The 25,506-nt window shown below is 47.0% G+C and overlaps 1 protein-coding gene across 2 annotated transcripts in view; it reads right to left on the bottom strand.

Moving 5' to 3' along the window:
- CLCN4 (chloride voltage-gated channel 4) overlaps window positions 1-25,506 on the bottom strand; it is an 81,026-nt gene that overhangs the window by 18,976 nt on the left and 36,544 nt on the right. For both annotated transcript variants that reach the window (XM_056558886.1, XM_056558885.1), the window contains 3 exons: window positions 17,028-17,234; window positions 16,870-16,950; window positions 15,170-15,715 (listed from right to left, as the gene is read on the bottom strand). In XM_056558886.1, coding sequence (XP_056414861.1) covers window positions 15,170-15,715; window positions 16,870-16,950; window positions 17,028-17,234 — 834 coding nt within the window. The remainder of the gene's footprint in view (window positions 1-15,169; window positions 15,716-16,869; window positions 16,951-17,027; window positions 17,235-25,506) is intronic.

Below are 25,506 nucleotides of genomic sequence, written 5' to 3'. Positions count from 1 at the left end.
TCAATGTTATTTTGGATTTTATCATTTTTCTTTCCCTGCATGACATAGATCTTGCCCACCCAGTGGGCGTATCTGGCTTTCTTTTACAATTTGGCACCAATATGACTGTATATAAAAACCAAGATTGTTCCACTGTCTGTTCACAAGCCTTTTACCTGAGGAAGAGGCACTGCTGCCTCGAAACGCGTTGTTGTTTGGCTTAAATAAAGTAACCTGTGCATCTAACAATGCACCTTGTGGTTTGCGCTACAACCCGGCTTTTCCAATATTTATTCACTAGTTCCTAAAATGGACAGAGGTGTCAGCAGAGAGCACTGTGGTAAGGCAGAAAGGAAATTCAAAAAGAAAAGTACTTCCTTTGTTGTATACATCAGATGATAAGTACTGGACGGATTAAGATTTTTTAATAGAAGTGATTTACAAATCTGTTTAACTTTTTGGCACCAGTTGATTTAAAAAAAAAAATGTTTTCCAGTGGAGAACCCCTTTAAGGGTAGGGTCCCACGTGCTGTATTATGCTGTGTATTTGCTGCTGCATATTTTCCTACCTATTGAAGTCTATGAGTAGCAAAATCATCTGCATATTTTGCTGCCCATTAATTTTAATTATTGGGAAAATATGCAGCAGCAAATATGCAGCAAAGTACGTTACATGGGACCCTACCCTAAAGGGGTATTTCAGGATTTTGATTCCTCAGCTTTGAGGCCATGATGCCAAGTTTTAATACTGTGTAATATGCTTCTATTACCCCCAGGTGACGCTTTGTCCCATTTTCATTCACAGGACCCACACCGGGAAGTGCTGTAGTGCAAGCTTTTTTTTACCCAGCATTCCATGCAGCCAAAGACAATGACCCTCATTTACTAAGAGTGTTGTGTAGTTATCTTTGTGAGTTTTAATTCCCTACAATTTTTTTCCCACGTTATTTACTAATGTTTCCCTACAGTTTGCACTTTCCCTACATATATATATTACTATGGTTTACCATAGCTGAAATTACTATGCACAGATCTTTGAAAGATAAACAATAGAAAAATAGAATAAAATAAAACTGCCACATAAAACTTTTTAATACAGTGTTATTACAAATTGTACTGGCTACAGCAAGTATTTGCTTGATTCACCCCTGACAGGAAGTTATGTAGCTCTTTAATTTTCAGAGCGGTATTGTCTTCAGCTCCCCGGCCCCACCTTTTCTCCTAAGACAACACAAAGTCGTCTGCTGCCTAAGGAGGCATGGCTGAAATTAGTTTCTGAGCTCTGGCCCTTCCCTGATGTCATCACCTCTGACCAGCCAAAATTAGACAGGCAGAGGAGCAGACAGGGAATGAATAGCAGGGAATAAATATTGTGCACTAGTCTGCTGTGAAATTAGATGCTCTGCATCAGCTCTAGGGATTTGAGGGAAAGCAGTGCATTCTGAGAATTGTAGTACTGAGAATTCTGAGAATTGTAGAATTGTAGTAAACCAAGTACAGGACTAAGACTCCCAAACCACTTGTCACGATGCCGGCTGGCAGGTAGTGGATCCTCTGTGCCGGAGAGGGATTGGCGTGGACCGTGCTAGTGGATCGGTTCTAAGTCACTACTGGTTTTCACCAGAGCCCGCCGCAAAGCGGGATGGTCTTGCTGCGGCGGTAGTGACCAGGTCGTATCCACTAGCAACGGCTCACCTCTCTGGCTGCTGAAGATAGGCGCGGTACAAGGGAGTAGACAGAAGCAAGGTCGGACGTAGCAGAAGGTCGGGGCAGGCAGCAAGGATCGTAGTCAGGGGCAACGGCAGGAGGTCTGGAACACAGGCTAGGAACACACAAGGAAACGCTTTCACTGGCACGATGGCAACAAGATCCGGCAAGGAAGTGCAAGGGAAGTGAGGTGATATAGGGAAGTGCACAGGTGATCAGACTAATTGGAACCACTGCGCCAATCAGCGGCGCAGTGGCCCTTTAAATCGCAAAGACCCGGCGCGCGCGCGCCCTAAGGAGCGGGGCCGCGCGCGCCGGGACAGGACCGACGGAGAGCGAGTCAGGTACGGGAGCCGGGGTGCGCATCGCGAGCGGGCGCTACCCGCATCGCGAATCGCATCCCGGCTGGAGGCAGTATCGCAGCGCCCCGGGTCAGTGGATCTGACCGGAGCGCTGCAGTGAGGAGAGTGTAGCGAGCGCTCCGGGGAGGAGCGGGGACCCGGAGCGCTCGGCGTAACAGTACCCCCCCCCCTTGGGTCTCCCCCTCTTCTTAGAGCCTGAGAACCTGAGGAGCAGACTTTTGTCTAGGATATTGTCCTCAGGTTCCCAGGATCTCTCTTCTGGACCACAACCCTCCCAATCCACTAAAAAAAAGGTTTTCCCTCTGACCTTTTTTGATGCCAGAATCTCTTTGACGGAGAAGATGTCCGAGGAGCCGGAAACAGGAGTGGGAGGAACAGATTTGGGAGAGAAACGGTTGATGATGAGTGGTTTAAGAAGAGAAACGTGAAAGGCATTAGGAATACGAAGAGAAGGAGGAAGAAGAAGTTTGTAAGAGACAGGATTAATCTGGCACAAAATTTTGAAAGGACCAAGATAGCGTGGTCCCAACTTGTAGCTAGGGACACGGAAGCGGACATATTTAGCGGAGAACCATACCTTGTCTCCAGGGGAAAAAATGGGAGGAGCTCTTCTTTTCTTATCCGCGAACTTCTTCATGCGTGATGAAGCCTGTAAGAGAGAATTTTGGGTCTCTCTCCATATGATGGAAAGGTCACGAGAAATTTCATCCACAGCGGGCAGACCAGAGGGCAAGGGGGTAGGGAGGGGGGGAAGAGGGTGACGGCCGTACACCACGAAAAATGGGGATTTGGAGGAAGATTCAGAGACTCTGAAGTTATACGAGAATTCGGCCCATGGAAGGAGATCTGCCCAGTCATCCTGGCGGGAGGAAACAAAATGTCGTAAATAATCACCCAAGACCTGGTTAATTCTTTCTACTTGTCCATTGGATTGGGGATGATATGCAGAAGAAAAATTTAATTTAATCTTGAGTTGTTTACAGAGAGCCCTCCAGAATTTAGACACGAATTGGACGCCTCTATCCGAGACGATCTGCGTAGGCAACCCGTGAAGACGAAAAATGTGTACAAAAAATTGTTTAGCCAACTGAGGCGCTGAAGGAAGACCAGGAAGAGGGATGAAATGTGCCATTTTGGAGAATCGATCAACGACCACCCAAATAACAGTGTTGCCACGGGAAGGGGGTAAATCAGTAATAAAATCCATACCAATCAGAGACCAAGGCTGTTCGGGGACAGGCAGGGGATGAAGAAAACCAGCGGGCTTCTGGCGAGGAGTCTTATCCCGGGCACAGATAGTGCAGGCTCGCACAAAGTCCACAACATCCGTCTCCAGAGTCGGCCACCAATAGAAGCGGGAGATGAGTTGCACAGATTTCTTGATGCCCACATGACCTGCGAGATGGGAGGAGTGACCCCATTTGAGGATTCCGAGGCGTTGGCGTGGAGAAACAAAGGTCTTTCCTGGAGGAGTTTGCCTGATGGAGGCTGGAGAAGTGGAAATCAGGCAGTCAGGAGGAATGATGTGTTGCGGAGAGAGTTCAACTTCCGAAGCATCCGAGGAACGAGAGAGAGCATCGGCCCTAATGTTCTTATCGGCAGGCCGAAAGTGAATTTCAAAATTAAATCGGGCAAAGAACAGAGACCACCGGGCCTGGCGAGGATTCAGCCGTTGGGCAGACTGGAGGTAGGAGAGGTTCTTGTGATCGGTGTAAATAATAACTGGAAATCTTGATCCCTCCAGCAGATGCCTCCATTCCTCAAGTGCTAATTTGATGGCTAGAAGCTCTCGATCCCCGATGGAGTAGTTCCTCTCCGCCGGAGAGAAGGTCCTAGAAAAAAACCCACAAGTGACAGCATGCCCGGAAGAATTTTTTTGTAGAAGAACAGCTCCAGCTCCCACTGAGGAGGCATCAACCTCCAATAGGAAGGGTTTGGAAGGGTCAGGTCTGGAGAGCACGGGAGCCGAAGAAAAGGCAGACTTGAGTCGTTTAAAGGCGTCTTCCGCTTGAGGAGGCCAAGACTTGGGATCGGCATTTTTTTTGGTTAAAGCCACGATAGGGGCCACAACGGTAGAAAAATGTGGAATAAATTGCCTGTAATAATTGGCGAACCCCAAAAAGCGTTGGATAGCACGGAGTCCGGAGGGGCGTGGCCAATCTAAGACGGCCGAGAGTTTGTCTGGATCCATTTGTAGTCCCTGGCCAGAGACCAAGTATCCTAGAAAAGGAAGAGATTGGCATTCAAACAGACATTTCTCAATTTTGGCATAGAGTTGATTGTCACGAAGTCTCTGAAGAACCATACGGACATGCTGGCGGTGTTCTTCTAGATTGGCAGAAAAAATCAGGATATCGTCCAGATATACAACAACACAGGAGTATAAAAGATCACGAAAAATTTCATTAACAAAGTCTTGGAAGACGGCAGGGGCGTTGCACAGGCCAAAGGGCATGACCAGATATTCAAAGTGTCCATCTCTGGTGTTAAATGCCGTTTTCCATTCATCCCCCTCTCTGATGCGGATGAGATTATAAGCACCTCTTAAGTCCAGTTTAGTAAAGATGTGGGCACCTTGGAGGCGATCAAAGAGTTCAGAGATGAGGGGTAGGGGGTAGCGGTTCTTAACCGTGATTTTATTAAGACCGCGGTAGTCAATGCAAGGACGTAGGGAGCCATCTTTTTTGGACACAAAGAAAAATCCGGCTCCGGCAGGAGAGGAGGATTTACGGATAAAGCCCTTTTTCAAATTTTCCTGGACGTATTCAGACATGGCAAGAGTCTCTGGGGCGGACAGAGGATAAATTCTGCCCCGGGGTGGAGTAGTGCCCGGGAGGAGGTCGATAGGACAATCATAAGGCCTGTGAGGAGGTAGAGTCTCAGCTTGTTTTTTGCAAAAAACATCCGCAAAGTCCATATAGGCCTTAGGGAGACCGGTTACTGGAGGAACCACAGAGCCACGGCAAGGGTTACTGGGAACCGGTTTTAGACAGTCCTTGGAACAAGAGGGCCCCCAACTCTTGATCTCCCCAGTGGACCAATCCAGGGTTGGGGAATGAAGTTGAAGCCAGGGAAGTCCAAGGAGAATTTCAGAAGTGCAATTGGGGAGGACCAAAAGTTCAATCCTCTCGTGATGAGATCCGATGCTCATTAGAAGGGGCTCCGTGCGGAAACGTATGGTACAGTCCAATCTTTCATTGTTTACACAATTGATGTAAAGGGGTCTGGCGAGACTGGTCACTGGGATGTTGAACCTGTTGACGAGAGAGGCCAAAATAAAATTTCCTGCAGATCAAGAGTCCAAGAAGGCCATAGTAGAGAAGGAGAAGGCAGAGGCAGACATCCGCACAGGCACAGTAAGACGTGGAGAAGCAGAGTAGACATCAAGGACTGTCTCACCTTTGTGCGGAGTCAGCGTACGTCTTTCCAGGCGGGGAGGACGGATAGGACAATCCCTCAGGAAGTGTTCGGTACTAGCACAGTACAGGCAGAGGTTCTCCATGCGGCGTCGTGTCCTCTCTTGAGGTGTCAGGCGAGACCGGTCGACCTGCATAGCCTCCACGGCGGGAGGCACAGGAACGGATTGCAGGGGACCAGAGGAGAGAGGAGCCGAGGAGAAGAAACGCCTCGTGCGAACAGAGTCCATATCTTGGCGGAGCTCCTGACGCCTTTCGGAAAAACGCATGTCAATGCGAGTGGCTAGGTGAATGAGTTCATGTAGATTAGCAGGGATTTCTCGTGCGGCCAGAACATCTTTAATGTTGCTGGATAGGCCTTTTTTAAAGGTCGCGCAGAGGGCCTCATTATTCCAGGATAATTCTGAAGCAAGAGTACGGAATTGTACGGCATACTCGCCAACGGAAGAATTACCCTGGACCAGGTTCAACAGGGCAGTCTCAGCAGAAGAGGCTCGGGCAGGTTCCTCAAAGACACTTCGGATTTCCGAGAAGAAGGAGTGTACAGAGGCAGTGACGGGGTCATTGCGGTCCCAGAGCGGTGTGGCCCAAGACAGGGCTTTTCCAGACAGAAGGCTGACTACGAAAGCCACCTTAGACCTTTCAGTGGGAAACTGGTCCGACATCATCTCCAGATGCAGGGAACATTGGGAAAGAAAGCCACGGCAAAACTTAGAGTCCCCATCAAATTTATCCGGCAAGGATAGGCGTAGACCAGGAGCGGCCACTCGCTGCGGAGGAGGTGCAGGAGCTGGCGGAGGAGATGATTGCTGAAGCTGTGGTAGTAACTGCTGTAGCATAACGGTCAGTTGAGACAGCTGTTGGCCTTGTTGCGCTATCTGTTGTGACTGCTGGGCGACCACCGTGGTGAGGTCAGCGACAACTGGCAGAGGAACTTCAGCGGGATCCATGGCCGGATCTACTGTCACGATGCCGGCTGGCAGGTAGTGGATCCTCTGTGCCGGAGAGGGATTGGCGTGGACCGTGCTAGTGGATCGGTTCTAAGTCACTACTGGTTTTCACCAGAGCCCGCCGCAAAGCGGGATGGTCTTGCTGCGGCGGTAGTGACCAGGTCGTATCCACTAGCAACGGCTCACCTCTCTGGCTGCTGAAGATAGGCGCGGTACAAGGGAGTAGACAGAAGCAAGGTCGGACGTAGCAGAAGGTCGGGGCAGGCAGCAAGGATCGTAGTCAGGGGCAACGGCAGGAGGTCTGGAACACAGGCTAGGAACACACAAGGAAACGCTTTCACTGGCACGATGGCAACAAGATCCGGCAAGGAAGTGCAAGGGAAGTGAGGTGATATAGGGAAGTGCACAGGTGATCAGACTAATTGGAACCACTGCGCCAATCAGCGGCGCAGTGGCCCTTTAAATCGCAAAGACCCGGCGCGCGCGCGCCCTAAGGAGCGGGGCCGCGCGCGCCGGGACAGGACCGACGGAGAGCGAGTCAGGTACGGGAGCCGGGGTGCGCATCGCGAGCGGGCGCTACCCGCATCGCATCCCGGCTGGAGGCAGTATCGCAGCGCCCCGGGTCAGTGGATCTGACCGGAGCGCTGCAGTGAGGAGAGTGTAGCGAGCGCTCCGGGGAGGAGCGGGGACCCGGAGCGCTCGGCGTAACACCACTGTTTTTTGCAATAACCCTTGATTCTCACCTGACCTATAAACAACATATACATACCTCCTCCCGTCACCTTTACCTCAAAAACTGTTTGAATCTTCGCTTAACTCAACCTTGAGTCAGCCAATTGCCTATATATGCCCTCATCATATCCTGCCAAGTCTTTTGCCACATCTTCCTCTGTGGCCATTTTGGACTTTTATAATTCATTCTCAACTCTGCTGCCCATTCCCCTTTCCCTCTTATTTCCCTATCGATTTTCCTCTATTGGCAGTTATTTTGCTAGCTAAAAAGGCACCATCTGTTAAGAACACTTTCCGCACATCCTAAACAGGTATATCATTTTACACAATGTTGCAACAAATGTCAAAAGACGCATAAGTGATGTTTCTAAAAACGAGCACCATGGTTCAAGTTAAATGACTAGTCCGGTCAGACATTTTACCTGACGGCCTCGCTAAGCTGAACGGCTAATGAAGTGTTGCTTGTCTATAGAGTTAAATGGAATGTTATACTGATATACTATACATTGGAGTGTAGGTTATTAATTGATTGTCATCTCAGTATGTGTGAGTATATCTTAGAGCTTGATGTATTTTTCATTGCGGTGTAATTTTTACCTTGGACAGATCTGAAGAGTCGAAACAGGAGACATCATTAAAAAGACTTTAGTGATTGTATTAATCCTCCAAGGCGATCATTTGTGTCCACAAAGAGCTAATGGCCAATAAAGCTTTTTTTTTTGTCATCTATATAAAAGTGCTCTATTTTAGCTGTATGTGCTTTCCATTCAGAAATGCAAACTTTTTTAGTCACGAAAACTGGCATACAATGCATTTTGTTATGTTGAGGCCTTGTGCTAAAATATATACATATATATATATATATATATATATATATATATATATATATAATTTTTTTTTATTTTTTCCCCCATCATTCTGCACTCAATACATCATAATGAGAATGTGAAAACAGAATTTTACAAATGCTAGTGTAATCCCGAGCACTCCGGGTCCCGCTGCCTCCCCGGAGCATTCACGGCATCCCTCTGTATGCAGCGCTCCGGTCAGCGCCACTGACCGCGAGCGCTGCTCCTCTGTCACCGGAGGGGGCCGCGATCCACGGGACGGGACGTGCCTGCTCACGGATCGCGTTCCATGTCACTTACCGCACACCTGCTGCTGCTTCTCCCCGGTGCGTGCGGCCCCGCTCCCTAGGGCGCGCGTGTGCCTTCTTACTAAGATTTAAAGGGCCAGTGCACCACTAATTGGTGCCTGGTCCAATCAATGTATAACGTATAAAAACCCACTCCCCCTTCCTGTCCTTGCCAGATCTTGTTGCCCTAGTGCCCTGAGAAAGCGTTTTGTGTGAATCCCTAGCCTTTGTATCCAGACCCTTTGCTGTTGCCCCTGACTACGAACCATTGCCGCCTGTCCTGACCTTCTGCTACGTCTGACCTTGCCTTAGCCTTGTCCTTGTGTACCGCGTCAGTCTCAGCTGCCAGAGAGGTCGAGTCGCTATCAGGGGATACGACCTGGGAGTTACCGCGGCAGCAAGTCCATCCCGCTTTGCGGCGGGCTCTGGTGAAAACCAGTAACTTCTTAGAACTGATCCCCCGGTACGGCCCACGTCATCACCTCTCTGGCACAGAGGATCCACCTCCAGTATCCTCTCCAGCTGTCAGCCTGGACCCTGACAGTAGATCTGGCCATGGATCCCGCTGAGGTGCCGCTGCAAAGTCTCGCCGACCTCACCACCGTGATTGCCCAGCAGTCTCAGCAGATCACCCAACAAGGACAACAGCTGTCGCAGTTGACTGCCATGCTCCAGCAGCTTCTGCCTCCACAGCATCTACCATCTCCTCCGCCATCTCCAGCATCTCCTCCACTGCGAGCCGACGCTTCTACCTCTAGAGTCCGCCTGTCTCTTCCTGAGAAATTTGATGGGGACTCTAAGCTGTGCCGTGGGTTCCTGTCCCAATGTTCCCTGCACCTCGAGATGATGTCGGACCAGTTCCCCACAGAACGGTCTAAGGTGGCATTCGTGGTCAGTTTTTATCTGGAAAGGCCTTGTCCTGGGCCACACCGCTTTGGGACCGCAACGATCCTGCCACTGCTTCCATCCAGTCCCTCTTCTCCGAAGTATGCAGTGTCTTTGAGGGCTTCCTCAGCCGAGATGGCTCTTCTGAATCTCATTCAAGGGAGCTCTTCAGTGGGCGAATATGCCATACAGTTCCGCACGCTCGCCTCCGAGCTCGCCTGGAACAATGAGGCCCTCTGTGCGACCTTCAAGAAAGGTTTATCCAGCCACATCAAAGATGCTCTGGCCGCACGAGAAATTCCTGCTACTTTGTCTGAACTTATCCAGTTGGCCATCTGCATTGATATGCGTTTCTCTGAAAGACGCCAGGAGCTCCGCCAGAAAAAGGATCTTGTTCGCACCAGGTGGCACCTCTCTTCCAGAGTCCTCTGCAACCTATTCCTGTGCCTCCCGCCTAGGAGGCTATGCAAGTGGATCGGTCTCGCCTGACCCAAGAAGAGAGGATTCGCCGAAGAAATAAAAATCTGTGCCTACTGTGCTAGTACCGAACATTTTCTAAAGGACTGCCCTATTCGTCCTCCGCGTCAGGGAAATGCACGCACCTAGTAAACGTGGGAGAGGCGTTACTAGGTGTGAATTCATCCTCTCCACGTCTGACTATACCAGTGCGGATTTCTCTATCAGCTAATTCTTCCTTCTCTGCAGTGGCCTTCCTGGACTCAGGTTCAGCAGGAAACTTTATCGAAGCCTCACTCATCAACAGATTCAATATTCCTGTTACCCGTCTCATCAAACCTTTCTTCATTTCGTCTGTAAACGGAGAAAATCTGGCCTGCACCGTGCGTTACCACACTGAACCCCTGCTCATGACCGTTGGTGCTCTCCATCAAGAAAAAATTGAATTCTTTGTATTGCCTAACTGTACCTCTGTAATTCTTCTTGGCTTGCCCTGGCTCCAGCGTCACACTCCTACCCTCGACTGGACCACTGGTGACATTAAAACTTCCTGCCACAAACGCTGCCTTAAGTTTGTACCTACCAGCCAAGTCCCCATTGCTACACCATTGCCTGGCCTTCCAAAGGTCTATCAGGACTATTCTGACGTCTTTTGTAAGAAGCAGGCAGAGGTCTTACCACCGCACAGACCCTACGACTGCCCTATTGACTTGCTCCCTGGTACCACACCGCCCCGTGGCAGAATCTATCCTCTCACCGCTCGAGAGACTCAGGCAATGGCTGAATACATTCAGGAGAATCTAAAGAGAGGTTTCATCAGGAAATCTTCTTCTCCAGCCGGAGCTGGATTCTTCTTCGTTGCCAAAAAAGACGGATCTCTACGCCCTTGCATAGACTATCATGGCCTTAAAGGGGTTGTGCACTGCCCTGACTTTCGGAGCTCCGCTCACAGCGTCCGGAAGTTCATTACTCCGAACGCTGTGTGCGGGCTTCCGTGTTCGCAGCCGCGGAGCGTGACGTCTATCCCGCCCCCTCATGACGTCTCACCCGCCCCCTCAACAAAAGTCAATGGGAAGGAGGTGCCACCGCTGTCACGCCCCCTTCCCATAGACTTTGGTAGAGGGGGCGGGCGAGACGTCACGAGGGGGCGGGCGAGGGGCCGGGTGTGACGTCACGCCCAGCGGCCGCGAACACGGAAGCCCGCACACAACGTTCGGAGTAATGAACTTCCGGACGCTGAGGGCGGAGCTCCGAAAATTAGGGCAGCGCACAACCCCTTTAATAAAATCACAGTAAAAAAACGCTATCCTCTGCCTCTCATCTTGGAACTCTTTGACCGTCTGCGCGGAGCAAAAATTTCATCACCTGCCCAGTACTTTCTCTACAGTGAAGCATTGTGGTGGCAGCATCATGCTATGGAGGTGTACTTTTACAGCTAGGACAGGGAGATTGGTCAGGGTTGAGGGAAAGCTGAAAGGAACAAACTAAGATATTCTTAATGAAAACCTGATGGTCTGGAAATCAGACTTGGCAAAAGGATTACCTTCCAACAAGACAATGATCGTAAGCACACAGCCAATAGTGGCTTAGGGACAACTCTACATGTCCTTGAGAGGCCCAGCCATAGTCCTGACTTGAACATCTTTGGAGGGACCTGAAAATGGTGTCCACTGATGGTCCCCATCGAACCTGACAGAATTTGATAGAATCTGCAGAGAAGAATGGCAGAGAATCTCCAAATTCAGGTGTTTAAACCTTGTAGTTGTCACGATCCCGGCTGGTAGGAGGTGGATCCTCTGTGCCAGAGAGGGATTGGCGTGGACCGTGCTAGTGGACCGGTTCTAAGTCACTACTGGTTTTCACCAGAGCCCGCCGCAAAGCGGGATGGTCTTGCTGCGGCGGTAGTGACCAGGTCGTATCCACTAGCAACGGCTCAACCTCTCTGGCTGCTGAAGATAGGCTCGGTACAAGGGAGTAGATAGAAGCAAGGTCGGACGTAGCAGAAGGTCGGGGCAGGCAGCAAGGTTCGTAGTCAGGGTGGATAGCAGAAGTTCTGGTACACAGGCTTTGGACACACAAAACGCTTTCACTAGGCACAAGGGCAACAAGATCCGGCAAGGGAGTGCATGGGAGGAGGTCAGATATAGTCAGGGACCAGGTGGAAGCCAATTAAGCTAATTGGGCCAGGCACCAATCATTGGTGCACTGGCCCTTTAAGTCTCAGGGAGCTGGCGCGCGCGCGCCCTAGAGAGCGGAGCCGCGCGCGCCAGCACATGACAGCAGGGGACGGGAACGGGTAAGTGACCTGGGATGCGATTCGCGAGCGGGCGCGTCACGCTGTGCGAATCGCATCCCCGACGGCCATGACAGTGCAGCGCTCCCGGTCAGCGGGACCGACCGGGGCGCTGCGGAGAGAGAGACGCCGTACGCGCTCCGGGGAGGAGCGGGGACCCGGAGCGCTAGGCGTAACAGTACCCCCCCCCTTAGGTCTCCCCTTCTCTTTGTCCGGTAACTGCCCCCCCTGGGATGAGGACACCGGGAAAGGATGGAGGGATTCCTCAACGGCAGGCAGTACAGCAGGAGTGGGAATGGGGAGGGAGGGCAGAGGGCGAGGCCTGGCACGGGGCAGTGTGACACCAGGACGAGGGCCATGAGGAGGCACCGAGGCTTGCCTGACTGGACTGGGAGGGGGGGAGAGGCACTTCTTAAGGCGAGCAGAGTCCATAACGACCTTAGGGAGACCGGATACAGGAGGAACCACAGGGTCACGGCAGGGAGTACTGGGAACCGGTTTAAGGCAGTCCTTGAAGCAAGAGGTATCCCCAGCTCTTGATCTCCCCTGTGGACCAATCCAGGGTTGGGGAATGGTGTTGAAGCCAGGGTAGTCCAAGGAGAATTTCAGAAGTGCAATTGGAGAGGACCAAAAACTCAATTTTCTCATGATGAGGTCCGATGCACATTAGGAGGGGCTTCGTGCGGAAACGCACGGTGCAATCCAACCTGGCTCCGTTGACCGCGGAAATGTGGAGTGGCTTGACAAGACGGGTCACCGGGATGCGGAATTTATTCACCAAGGACTCCCGAATGAAATTCCCAGAGGCACCAGAGTCCAGGCAGGCCACGGCTGAGAGGGAAGAGCTGGCTGAAGGAGAAATCCGTACAGGCACCGTGAGACGTGGAGAAGCCGACTTATCATCAAGAGACGCCACACCCACGAGAGCTGGGTGCGAGCGTGCGTTTCCCAGACGTGGAGGACGGATGGGGCAATCCACCCAAAAATGTTCGGTACTGGCACAGTACAGACAAAGATTCTCTTCCTTACGGCGATTCCTCTCTTCCAGGGTCAGGCGAGACCGGTCCACTTGCATGGCCTCCTCGGCGGGAGGCCTAGGCGCAGATTGCAATGGAGACTGTGGGAGAGGTGTCCAGAGATCTAAGTCTTTTTCCTGGCGGAGCTCTTGATGCCTCTCAGAAAAACGCATGTCAATGCGAGTGGCTAGATGAATGAGTTCATGCAGGTTAGCAGGAGTATCTCGTGCGGCCAGAACATCTTTAATGTTGCTGGATAGGCCTTTTGTAAAGGTCGCGCAGAGAGCCTCATTATTCCAGGAAAGTTCAGAAGCAAGAGTACGGAATTGTATGGCGTACTCGCCAACGGAAGAATTACCCTGGACCAGGTTCAGCAGGGCAGTCTCAGGAGAAGAGGCTCGGGCAGGTTCCTCAAAGACACTTCGAATTTCCGAGAAGAAGGAGTGTACAGAGGCAGTGACGGGGTCATTGCGGTCCCAGAGCGGTGTGGCCCATGACAGGGCTTTTCCAGACAGAAGGCTGACTACGAAAGCCACCTTAGACCTTTCAGTAGGAAACTGATCCGACATCATCTCCAAGTGCAGGGAACATTGCGAAAGAAAGCCACGGCAAAACTTAGAGTCCCCATTAAATTTGTCCGGCAAGGACAGGCGGAGGCTAGGAGTGGCCACTCGCTGCGGAAGAGGTGCAGGAGCTGGCGGAGGAGATGGTTGCTGCTGCTGTAGCTGAGACTGAATCTGCTGTAGCTGCGACTGGAGTTGCTGAGTCATGGTGGTCAAGTACGACAGCTGGTGGTCTTGTTGGGCAATCTGTCGGGCTTGCTGGGCGACCAGTGTGGGGAGGTCGGCGACAACTGGCAGAGGAACTTCAGCGGGATCCATGGCCGGATCTACTGTCACGATCCCGGCTGGTAGGAGGTGGATCCTCTGTGCCAGAGAGGGATTGGCGTGGATCGTGCTAGTGGACCGGTTCTAAGTCACTACTGGTTTTCACCAGAGCCCGCCGCAAAGCGGGATGGTCTTGCTGCGGCGGTAGTGACCAGGTCGTATCCACTAGCAACGGCTCAACCTCTCTGGCTGCTGAAGATAGGCGCGGTACAAGGGAGTAGACAGAAGCAAGGTCGGACGTAGCAGAAGGTCGGGGCAGGCAGCAAGGTTCGTAGTCAGGGTGGATAGCAGAAGTTCTGGTACACAGGCTTTGGACACACAAAACGCTTTCACTAGGCACAAGGGCAACAAGATCCGGCAAGGGAGTGCATGGGAGGAGGTCAGATATAGTCAGGGACCAGGTGGAAGCCAATTAAGCTAATTGGGCCAGGCACCAATCATTGGTGCACTGGCCCTTTAAGTCTCAGGGAGATGGCGCGCGCGCGCCCTAGAGAGCGGAGCCGCGCGTGCCAGCACATGACAGCAGGGAACGGGTAAGTGACCTGGGATGCGATTCGCGAGCGGGCGCGTCCCGCTGTGCGAATCGCATCCCCGACGGCCATGACAGTGCAGCGCTCCCGGTCAGCGGGACCGACCGGGGCGCTGCGGAGAGAGAGACGCCGTACGCGCTCCGGGGAGGAGCGGGGACCCGGAGCGCTAGGCGTAACAGTAGTGAGGCTGTAATCGCTGCCACAGATGCTTCAAATAAGTACTGAGTAAATACTTATGTCACTGCTATATGTTTTTCTTTTTCAATAAATTAGCAAGGTTTTATAAAATTCTATTTTCACTTAGTCATGATGGGGTATTGAGTGCAGAATGATGGGGGGAAATTAGATTTATTTTTACTTTATTTTAGCACAAAGCCCCAACATAACAAAATGAGAAAACATTTAAATGGTCTGTGTCATACTGAGCTCAAAATCGGTTTCTCTGCATGTCTATAATAATAATAAATGTACAAACCCACTAGATGTTACTTATTCAAGATAAATTTATTTTGATTCCTTAGAAAGCCTTTTCTGCTCAGCGTCCAGAAAAAAATGTTCCGAACACTTAGAGTCGGCACCGGGGGCTCATGATGTCATGGCTGCACTCCCTCATGCCGCCACCCCCTCCCATAGATTTGCATTGAGGGGATGGGGTGTGACGTCAAGAGGAGGCAGGACCATGACCTCACAAGTTCCCAGCTCTAAGCATTTGGATCATTTTGCTCCGAATGCTGAGCAGCGGATTACCCCTTTAAAAATACTCTAAGTGTGAATACAATGTTTTATATCACAGTATAATTAAGTTTATTTAGTAGACTTACCTTCATGCCAAATGTAAAAATTGTTATTATAATTTTAAAAACAAGAGCTAAAGCCAGTTGCCACATTGCAGTGTACACTCCCGGACCAGCTGGTCTATCTGGGATGTCATCCACAGGTCTGGTCATATTGATATCATTAATGTAATCGCAAAGCTGAGAAGATTCAAGGGCTCCACAGTCATTGAAAAGCTCCGAGATGAGTTCACTTGTGCTTCTCCGTGTGTATGGGTTCGGGTAAGCTATAATTGCCGTGATTGCCGTGACCACAATAACTTCCAGTACTGGGTACTTGCCAAGGCTGGTGGTTTTACGCCTACGACACCATGCAATGTTACAACGAATGAAGAGGGTTCCCCAAAGTCCTCCAAAAACTCCAAGGAGAATGAAAGGAAATAACTCTGCCATGTACCAAGGAGTATGATATTCCACATAAAAGAGAACCAAACGACTGTTGCCAAAGGGGTTAATTGATCTCAGAGTAAACGCGGCCACAAGAGCAGCAAAAAAGGAACGCCACAGGGTTTTTAGAGGAAAATAGTAACTGACCTATAAAAAAGCAAATTTTAACAATAAGCAAATATGGACAGACAGTCTCCTTGACATTTGAGAATTGTTATATTTACTTATGTTATGCAATTAAAATCTAGAGGCCATTAGGAACATAGAAAAATAATATTAGTTCTTTCATCCTTCCTTATTGTATGGTTCATATTTTGTCAGTCTACCTGAACTATGTCATGCATGCTCTTTGAAGTATTAATACCTTTTTGTGATGGTGTGTTAGCCGCTCAGTTACCAAGTAGTCTCCAGTATATATATAAAAGACATGTAGCTGGATCACACGTGAATGTAACCATAAACTTTTCAGCTTCAAAATGGAGTTCTGTTCTGTAATCATGACTGTCTTAGGAAAGAGCTAAAGTCATCATGATTTACCAGCACTTCAGCGATCTCCCCGCTGCATCCAGCATTTGTTTAGAGCGTCGGATGCAGTGACGGAGGCTCGCGACGTCATGGCCACGCCCCGCTCTTGATGTCACTGCCACACCCCCTCAATGCAAGGCCATGGGAGGGGGCGTGGCGGCCGCCACGCCCCCTCCCATAGCCTTGCATTGAGGGGGTGTGGCAGTGACATCAAGAGCGGGGCGCGGCCATGACATTGCGAGCCTCCGTCATTGCACCCGATGCTCTAAACAAACGCCGGATGCAGCGGGGAGATCACGGGGTCCTTTGGATAGGAATAAAATGTCTAGGGGCAGAGTACCCCCTTTTAAGGAGGCATTAGGAAATTCAAGCATATGTTGTTGTTCAGCTGTGGCCACAGCACTAAATACAAGTTTTTGTATTTTAGACAACCAATTGTTTTGTACAATATTTCGGTCCCCCAGTTGGGAACAATTTTAGTCTTGAGGGGACCTGTTCTCCTCTACAAGTAAAACAGGGACACCTAATGCTAAATTCTTGACATATTCTGTGGGATGTGAAAACACCGACCTGTTACACTCAATCAATTCTATGGCAAAAGTAAGCCATGCCAAGGTGGTGGTGGCATAGCTGCGGAAAAAATTGTGCTGTTCACAGGTCAGCACAAATAAAGTGAATAATTAATCATTTTAACAATTCTCACAATGGTTTACACTTTTTATATTACCACACGTAATTCAAAGTATAGAGAAATAACATTTTCTGAAGAAAAGTACCTCTTCCAAACTGAAAAGCACACCACCAATTGGGGCTCCAAAAGCAACAGAGACTCCTACAGCAGCTGCCGCTGAGAGCACCTGTAACATAAGTATTGTAGGGTTAAAACAACATATTGGTAGATCTGTTAATATTTTATATTTTGGAGCCTACTTACTTCCCTCCTCTTCCCTTCATTCTTGCTGTATTTGGACAACAAGCTGCTGAATAGGTTTCCACAGCAGCACGCAACATGCACCGACGGACCTTCTTTTCCCAGACTCAATCCTGAAGACACTACCAACACTAAAGTGACTGTTTTGATCAGGAGCGTCCACTTCCCCAGGTAACCTCTTATTATGAAACCGCTAAGGATGGTTTTTATCTAGAACAAGAAAAAAGAATTCCATGTACGTGTATTTACTAGAACGTAAACATGTCACATATCTACTATGTATACATCTACAAATAGTGTTCCCACCGTGCTGTTTGCTTTACACAACCAAACTTCAACTGGTGGTCAGCTGGGCTGTTAAAGGGGTACTCCGCCCCTAGACATCTTATCCCTATCCAAACCTGGGGACCTCCGCAATCTCCCTGCTGCACCCGGCATTCGTTTAAAGCGTCGGGTGCAGCATCGGAAGCTCATGAGGTCAAGGTCACACCCTGCTCATGATGTTATGGGCACGCTCTCTCAATGCATGTCTATGGGAGGGGGCATGACAGATGCCACGCCTCCTCCCATAGACTTGCATTGAGGGGGCGTGACTGTGACGTCAAGAGCCTCCACCCCACATCGGTCATGTGGCATGGAGTGAAGTTCACTCCGTGCACCAGATGTCTAGGGTGTCGCAGCCGAGATCGCAGGGGTCCCAAGCGGCAGGACCCCAGTGATCAGACATCTTATCCCCCTATGCTTTAGATAGGGGATAAGATGTCTAGGGGTGGAATACCCCTTTAAAATATGTAAAGTCTTTCAGACTTGTACCCTAAAGGCTCATGCAGCAATATTACAGATAGCCTGCCATCATACTATACTTTACAACAGTACGTTTCTGATTTTTTACAAATAGAGAAAGGAGCCACATGGTGACACATGTAAAGGCACGGGTTCATATTAGGTGTTCGTAGAAGTGCCGTGTACCATCATCTAGGGTCAGTGCCCACAGTTTTTCCATTTTAAATCCAAGCAGAATTGAATTCAGTAAAACCCCTTCCAAGTTATAAAGTGCCAATAAGAAGCATTCTGTTGACTGTTTTTCAGAAAAAGCAAACCCTTTTTTTTTTCCCCTAATGGCCCTCATTTACTATTGCAAACCCGACATGTTTTGTCGGGCTGTGCACCAGATTCAGGCATTGCCCCAGAAATACTGTCTGTACCGGAATTTGCACCAGGATTTGCGCCAGAATTTAAAAAAGAAAAACAGACTAACTTTCCATTTTACTAAAAAATCTGAGGGCGTAGCCGGCGGGAAAAGGGGGCGTGGTCCCGACATTTTCACAAAAACCCAACATATTTACCAAGGTTTCCACAGAAAATGTGGTGGATTTCAGCTGAGGAAAACCCTACAGATCCGAGCATGTGTAAAAAAAAGCAAAATGTAGGGAAAGTGGAAACTGTAGGGAAACCTTAGTAAATACTGTGGAAAAAAAATTGTAGGGAATTAAAACCCATAAAGAAACCTACACAACACTCTTAGTAAATCAGGGCCAATAAGTACAAAGGTAAGTAAGGCTGCATTCACATCTCGTTTTTACACTACAGGTGCCGAATCCGGCTGGGGAGGGGAAAACCGGGAGTGGCAAACCGGTTGTGTGACCAGACGTAAAACCGTAGTATACTACGGTTTTAGGTCCGGTCAAAAAACTGGATACGGGTTAAAAATGAGCTGACCGAAGTCACCGTTTGACTCCGGTCGGCTCATTAAAGTGAATGGAGTTCAGCGCTGGTCCGGCTGGGGTACGGGAGAGCCCGGTTTGCCCCTCCCCCAGCTGGATCCGGCACCTGTAGTGTAAAAACGAGATGTGATTGCAGCGTAAAGCAGGTTTTTTAGATGAAAACAAAAAGAATTTTGTAGGTAAATCTGAAATTAGGAGGAGACTACATCCAACATTTAGCATTATAAAAGTTATCTGTACACTATGTGTGGCTTCAAGTAAAAATATATGGTTCTTTACTCGTAAGGCAATGCCTCTCAGATTACAAATCTATAGAGTCCTGTATCTAAAGACAAGCAGCATGTGCAAAGTGAACCAAGGAATCTGGAAACAATAAGGGGCAAGAAACTGTAAAGGAAAGCCTCATTTCGCTATAAAACTGGAATTTTGTAGTACACGTGACACCATTTAAAGTTACATTTCTCTTTAGCTAACTTCTTCATATACACAGGTGTCAAGTCCCCTTCCATCATCATGTTCCTTTTATAACATACAATTTCTATATCAGGCAGTAGATAGTTTATACTATAGTGGAGTGGTCTTCAACCTGCGGACCTCCAGATGTTGCAAAACTACAACTCCCAGCATGCCCCGACAGCCGTTGGCTGTCCTGGCATGCTGGGAGTTGTAGTTTTACAATATCTGGAGGTCTGCAGGTTGGAGACCACTGCTATAGTGTGTACTTATACATCAAGTTTGGTTGCAAAGTCCTGATATTAGAGGCACTGTGAAGATTTCTTATCTTAGTGTAAACTGACTAAATAGCTTAAAAACACACCAGATTCATCACAGTGGCTTAAAGGGGTACTCCTGTGGAAAACCTTTTCTTTTTTTTTTTTTTTTTTTAAATCATCTGGTGCCAGAAAGTTACCGTAAACAGATTTGTAAATTACTTCTATTAAAAAATCTTAATCCTTCCAGTACTTTTTAGGGGCTATATACTACAGAGGAAATGCACTACTTTTTAGATTTCTCTGATGTCATGACCACAGTGCTCTCTGCTGACCTCTGCTGTCCATTTTAGGAACTCTCCAGAGCAGGAGAAAATTCCCATAGCAAACATATGCTGCTCTGGACAGTTCCTAAAATGGAAAGCAGAGGTCAGCAGAGATCACTGTGTTCGTGACATAAGAGATATCTAAAAAGTAAAGCATTTCCTCTGTAGTATATAGCCCCTAAAAAGTACTGGAAGGATTAACCCCTTAAGGACTCAGCCCATTTTGGCCTTAAGGACTCAGACAATTTAATTTTTACGTTTTAATTTTTTCCTCCTCGCCTTCTAAAAATCATAACTCTTTTATATTTTCATCCACAGACTAGTATGAGGGCTTGTTTTTTGCACGACCAGTTTTCCTTTGTAATGACATAACTCATTATATCATAAAATGTATGGCGCAACCAGAAAACACTATTTTTGTGGGGAAATTAAAACGAAAAACGCAATTTTGCTAATTTTGGAAGGTTTCGTTTTCACGCCGTACAATTTATGGTAAAAATGACGTGTCTTCTTTATTCTGAGGGTCAATAGAATTAAAATGATACCCATTATTACATACTTTTATATTATTGTTGCGCTTAAAAAAAATCACAAACTTTTTAACCAAATTAGTACGCTTATAATCCCTTTATTTTGATGACCTCTAACTTTTTTATTTTTCCGTATAAGTGGCGGTATGGGGGCTCATTTTTTGCGCCATGATCTGTACTTTTTTATGATACCACATTTGCATATAAAAAACATTTAATACATTTTTTATAATTTTTTTTTTAATAAAATGTATTAAAAAGGTAGGAATTTTGGACTTTTTTTTCCGTTCACGCCGTTCACCGTACGGGATCATTAACATTATATATTAATAGTTCGGACATTTACGCACGTGGCGATACCAAATATGTCTATAAAAAATTGTTTACGCTTTTTGGGGGTAAAATAGGAAAAAACGGACGTTTTACTTTTTTATTGGGGGAGGGGATTTTTCACTTTTCTTTTACTTTTACATTTTTTTTACATTTTTTTTTACACTTGACGCCGGGAGGCGGACGGAGGAGAGGGGACCTCCGCGCGGCGTTCTGAATGATCGGATCCCCGGAGCAGCGCTGCGGGCGATCCGATCATTCATTCAAATCGCGCACTGCCGCAGATGCCGGGATCTGTATTGATCCCGGCACCTGAGGGGTTAATGGCGGACGCCTGCGAGATTGCGGGCGTCGGCCATTGCTGGCGGGTCCCTGGCTGCGATCAGCAACCGGGATCAGCCGCGCATGACACGGGCATCGCTCCGATGCCCGCGGTTATGCACAGGACGTAAATGTACGTCCTGGTGCGTTAAATACCACCGCACCAGGACGTATATTTACGTCCTGCGTCCTTAAGGGGTTAAAGGGGTATTCCAGGCAAAAACGTTTTAATATATATCAACTGGCTCCAGAAAGTTAAACAGATTTGTAAATTACTTCTATTAAAAAATCTTAATCCTTTTAGTACTTATGAGCTTCTGAAGTTAAGGTTGTTCTTTTCTGTTTAAGTGCTCTCTGATGACACCTATCTCGGTAAACACCCAGTTTAGAAGAGGTTTGCTATGGGGATTTGCTTCTAAACTGGGCATTTCCCGAGACAGGTGTCACCAGAGAGGACTTAGACAGAAAAGAACAACCTTAACTTTAAAAGCTCATAAGTACTGAAAGGATTAAGATTTTTTAATAGAAGTAATTTACAAATCTTCAAAAGGCAATGAAGGAATGGAATGAATCGGCAACTCACCAGTCTTCTCTTCTGAAAAAGTTCCTTTATTCAAGCATACTCACAGCATGAAATGCAAATAGGCAGAGGGATCGGTGCAGGGGGGGTAAAATGTAGTAGGCGACAGATTCTGTTTCACTCGTTATACGAGCTTCATCCGGCCATGACTACCTGGAACTCTATGCTGCTTCTTATACAGGTGAGTGGCCAATCAGAAAAACCATTCTGGACCGCCCATCTGATCTGACGTACCTGGTGATGCTTCTTAGGGCATCGCCATTGGCTATAAGTCGCCATTTTGAAAGTGCGTCAGTAGAAGTTAGCAATAAATTACATACTTGTAAAAAAATGTGTGTATAATAATACATTTAAAAACAAGGTGCATAATCAACTTTCTCGTTAAGACCAAGTGGACCTGCTGCCGCAGTATGTATAATCCAGTAAGTTTCTCTTTGTAATAAATACTGGTCGATGTTGATCCCAGGTTTAGGTTTAACTCTTTCGATCCCGGCAAATTTTAAATTGTCAGTTTTTCCGCTGTGGGTCTCTATCATATGGGTAACAAGTCTGGGTGCTCCTTTTAATGTGCGGAAAGAATACAGGTGTTCCCTAATTCTTGCGCATAATTGTCTTATAGTTTTTCCGATATAATAGAACCCACAGGGACAAAAAATGACATAGACCACATATTTTGTTCTACATGTGATGCGTTCTGATACTGTATGCGTTATTGCTCCTATCCTCATTGTTTTATATTCGGCATTGAATTTGCAGAAGCTACATGTCTTACATGCGAAATTTCCTTTCGGAGTATTCCAAGTTGCAAAACAAATTAACTACATTGCAAGAGGAAATTAAGAATAAAAAGAGAGAAAAGTTCTTGCGAGATAAAGCAGATTACGATCAAGATAAAGAGTTCCAGTGGCATTATAAAACTAACACTACCAAAAATGCAGCCAAATCCTACCAGCGAAGAAGACCATCGCAATATACAGTTAAGAAACGCACCGAGACATCTAACAGTGTGAATAAAACCACAAATAAAAATCAACAAGAACTACAGCCCCTAGAGAACAAAAACGAAATAGTCCCTTTAGGACCAATAAACATACGAGACGGGGAAGACCAAAGAAAGCCGAGAGACCCGAAAAAGAGAAAAACCGAAACATGAATGATCTTCAAAGACCGACAAAATCCAATGTCATAAACCTTACATCAGAGACTCTCGACCCTGCCACGGACACTCTTCTTTCGAAAGGCTTAAATTATGGACTGATAGAAAAATTCAACCCCGTTACATTCGAAATCGATCTAGCAAAATCACTAAGAGACATTAATCTCTTTAAGTTTTTTTCTAATAAAAAACCCCATGAGCATGAACAATGTACAGCAGATTTACCTGTGGATGCCACAGGTCTAGGTTTCTTCCCTGAAGAGTGTACACAGTTAGAGATAGACTGCCTAGAAATGTTAGCTAGTGAATTCAGTGATCCTATGGCCATAGAAGATTTTAAGCACCCACGCTTTAATAAAGGGAGGCGATCCAGGTTTAACCCCCCGATATTTCCGGGGAGTAGCCTGGACCTCTTCCAAAATGCAGTTATGCAAGATGTAAAATCAATTATTTATAAAGAGAATCCGATTAATCTATCTAAAGCAGAAACTATGGCCTTAACCACACTGAAGAATAGAGAGGATTTACAGGTGATTCGGGCAGATAAAGGAGGGGCGGTAGTCGTCATGTATAAATCTATGTATTTAGCTGAAGCCGAAAGGCAATTGCAAGACACCGCCACTTATACTCCACTAAAATCCGATCCCACGAAAAAAATCCTGTCCAAACTAACATCTTTCCTTCATACAGCAGTAGAAAAAGGCATTCTGTCCAAAAAGAATGCCGAACGTCTCATACCCGATACACCTAGACCAGCTACCTGGTACCACTTACCTAAAGTACATAAGGGGCAGATCCCACCCCCGGGACGACCTATCGTGTCGGGAGTGGGATCTGTCACGGAACATCTATCTCATTACCTAGAATGGCTTCTAAATCCCATGCTCAGAGCAATACCAGCTTACATTAAAGATACACTACATTTATTACAGATGATGGAGGATTTAAACTGGGAAAAAGATTGGAAGTTGTGCTCAATTGATGTGGTAAGCCTGTACACCCGTATCCCTCATGATACGGGTGTACAGGCAGTCAAAGAGGGGTTAAAAAGGTCTAAAAAATCAGAAGAATTTACAGGATTTGTCACTGAAGCATTATTTTTTATTCTAACGAACAGTACTTTCACATTCGGAGATCGTTGGTATAGGCAGGACACCGGGACCCCGATGGGTACCCCGGTGTCCTGTACATACGCCAATCTCTTTCTAGCAGAGTTTGAGAGGCAATATATATATTCGTCGACTAATCCTTTTATCGGGCATTTGAAATTCTATGCCCGTTATGTCGACGATATATTAATAGCCTGGGAAGGAACCGAATTATCATTCGACAATTTTGTGAAATATTTGAATGACACTAATACTATGAATTTAGCTTTTACGTCCCATTACGGCGGTCTTAAAATAGAATTTCTTGACGTTGAATTAACTGTAAACCAAAATAAAATATTAAGTGCAGGTTATAGAAAAAAGATGGCGAAGAATACCCTTCTCCACTATCAGAGTTCACATCCTGCAACAGTAAAAAAGGGTGTCCCTTATGGACAATTTATCCGCCTTAAAAGGAACAACGCATCAGAAAGTACATATAATGAACAAGCAGATGATCTACAACAACGATTAAGAGAAAGGCATTATCCACTTAAATTAATACAAGAAAATAGAAAAAAAGCCACAAAAATAGAAAGAGTTAGCTTATTAAAAAATAAGAAAAACAAGGAATTCATTTCACCTGATCAAAAACGTTTTACATTCACGTTTCAGAACACTCCACTAAATAAAACCATCGAACAAGCTATTAGGCGAAATTGGTATATACTTGAAAGTGATGTTGAATTAAAAAATATAGCGTTAAAAAAAAACCTTATCTCGTACAGAAAAAATAAGACGATAGGAAATATCCTAAAGAAACAGGAGAAAATTAAGAATACAGAAGGTACATGGCTTGAAAAATTTACTCCGAAAGGAAATTTCGCATGTAAGACATGTAGCTTCTGCAAATTCAATGCCGAATATAAAACAATGAGGATAGGAGCAATAACGCATACAGTATCAGAACGCATCACATGTAGAACAAAATATGTGGTCTATGTCATTTTTTGTCCCTGTGGGTTCTATTATATCGGAAAAACTATAAGACAATTATGCGCAAGAATTAGGGAACACCTGTATTCTTTCCGCACATTAAAAGGAGCACCCAGACTTGTTACCCATATGATAGAGACCCACAGCGGAAAAACTGACAATTTAAAATTTGCCGGGATCGAAAGAGTTAAACCTAAACCTGGGATCAACATCGACCAGTATTTATTACAAAGAGAAACTTACTGGATTATACATACTGCGGCAGCAGGTCCACTTGGTCTTAACGAGAAAGTTGATTATGCACCTTGTTTTTAAATGTATTATTATACACACATTTTTTTACAAGTATGTAATTTATTGCTAACTTCTACTGACGCACTTTCAAAATGGCGACTTATAGCCAATGGCGATGCCCTAAGAAGCATCACCAGGTACGTCAGATCAGATGGGCGGTCCAGAATGGTTTTTCTGATTGGCCACTCACCTGTATAAGAAGCAGCATAGAGTTCCAGGTAGTCATGGCCGGATGAAGCTCGTATAACGAGTGAAACAGAATCTGTCGCCTACTACATTTTACCCCCCCTGCACCGATCCCTCTCCCTATTTGCATTTCATGCTGTGAGTATGCTTGAATAAAGGAACTTTTTCAGAAGAGAAGACTGGTGAGTTGCCGATTCATTCCATTCCTTCATTGCCTTTTGAAGATATGAACTTTTTGTCA

The sequence above is a fragment of the Hyla sarda genome, chromosome 2, assembly GCF_029499605.1.
Source record: "Hyla sarda isolate aHylSar1 chromosome 2, aHylSar1.hap1, whole genome shotgun sequence".
Lineage (NCBI taxonomy): Eukaryota > Metazoa > Chordata > Amphibia > Anura > Hylidae > Hyla > Hyla sarda.
Note: the sequence above shows the minus strand (reverse complement) of the source record. Positions and strands in the feature narration are given on the sequence as shown.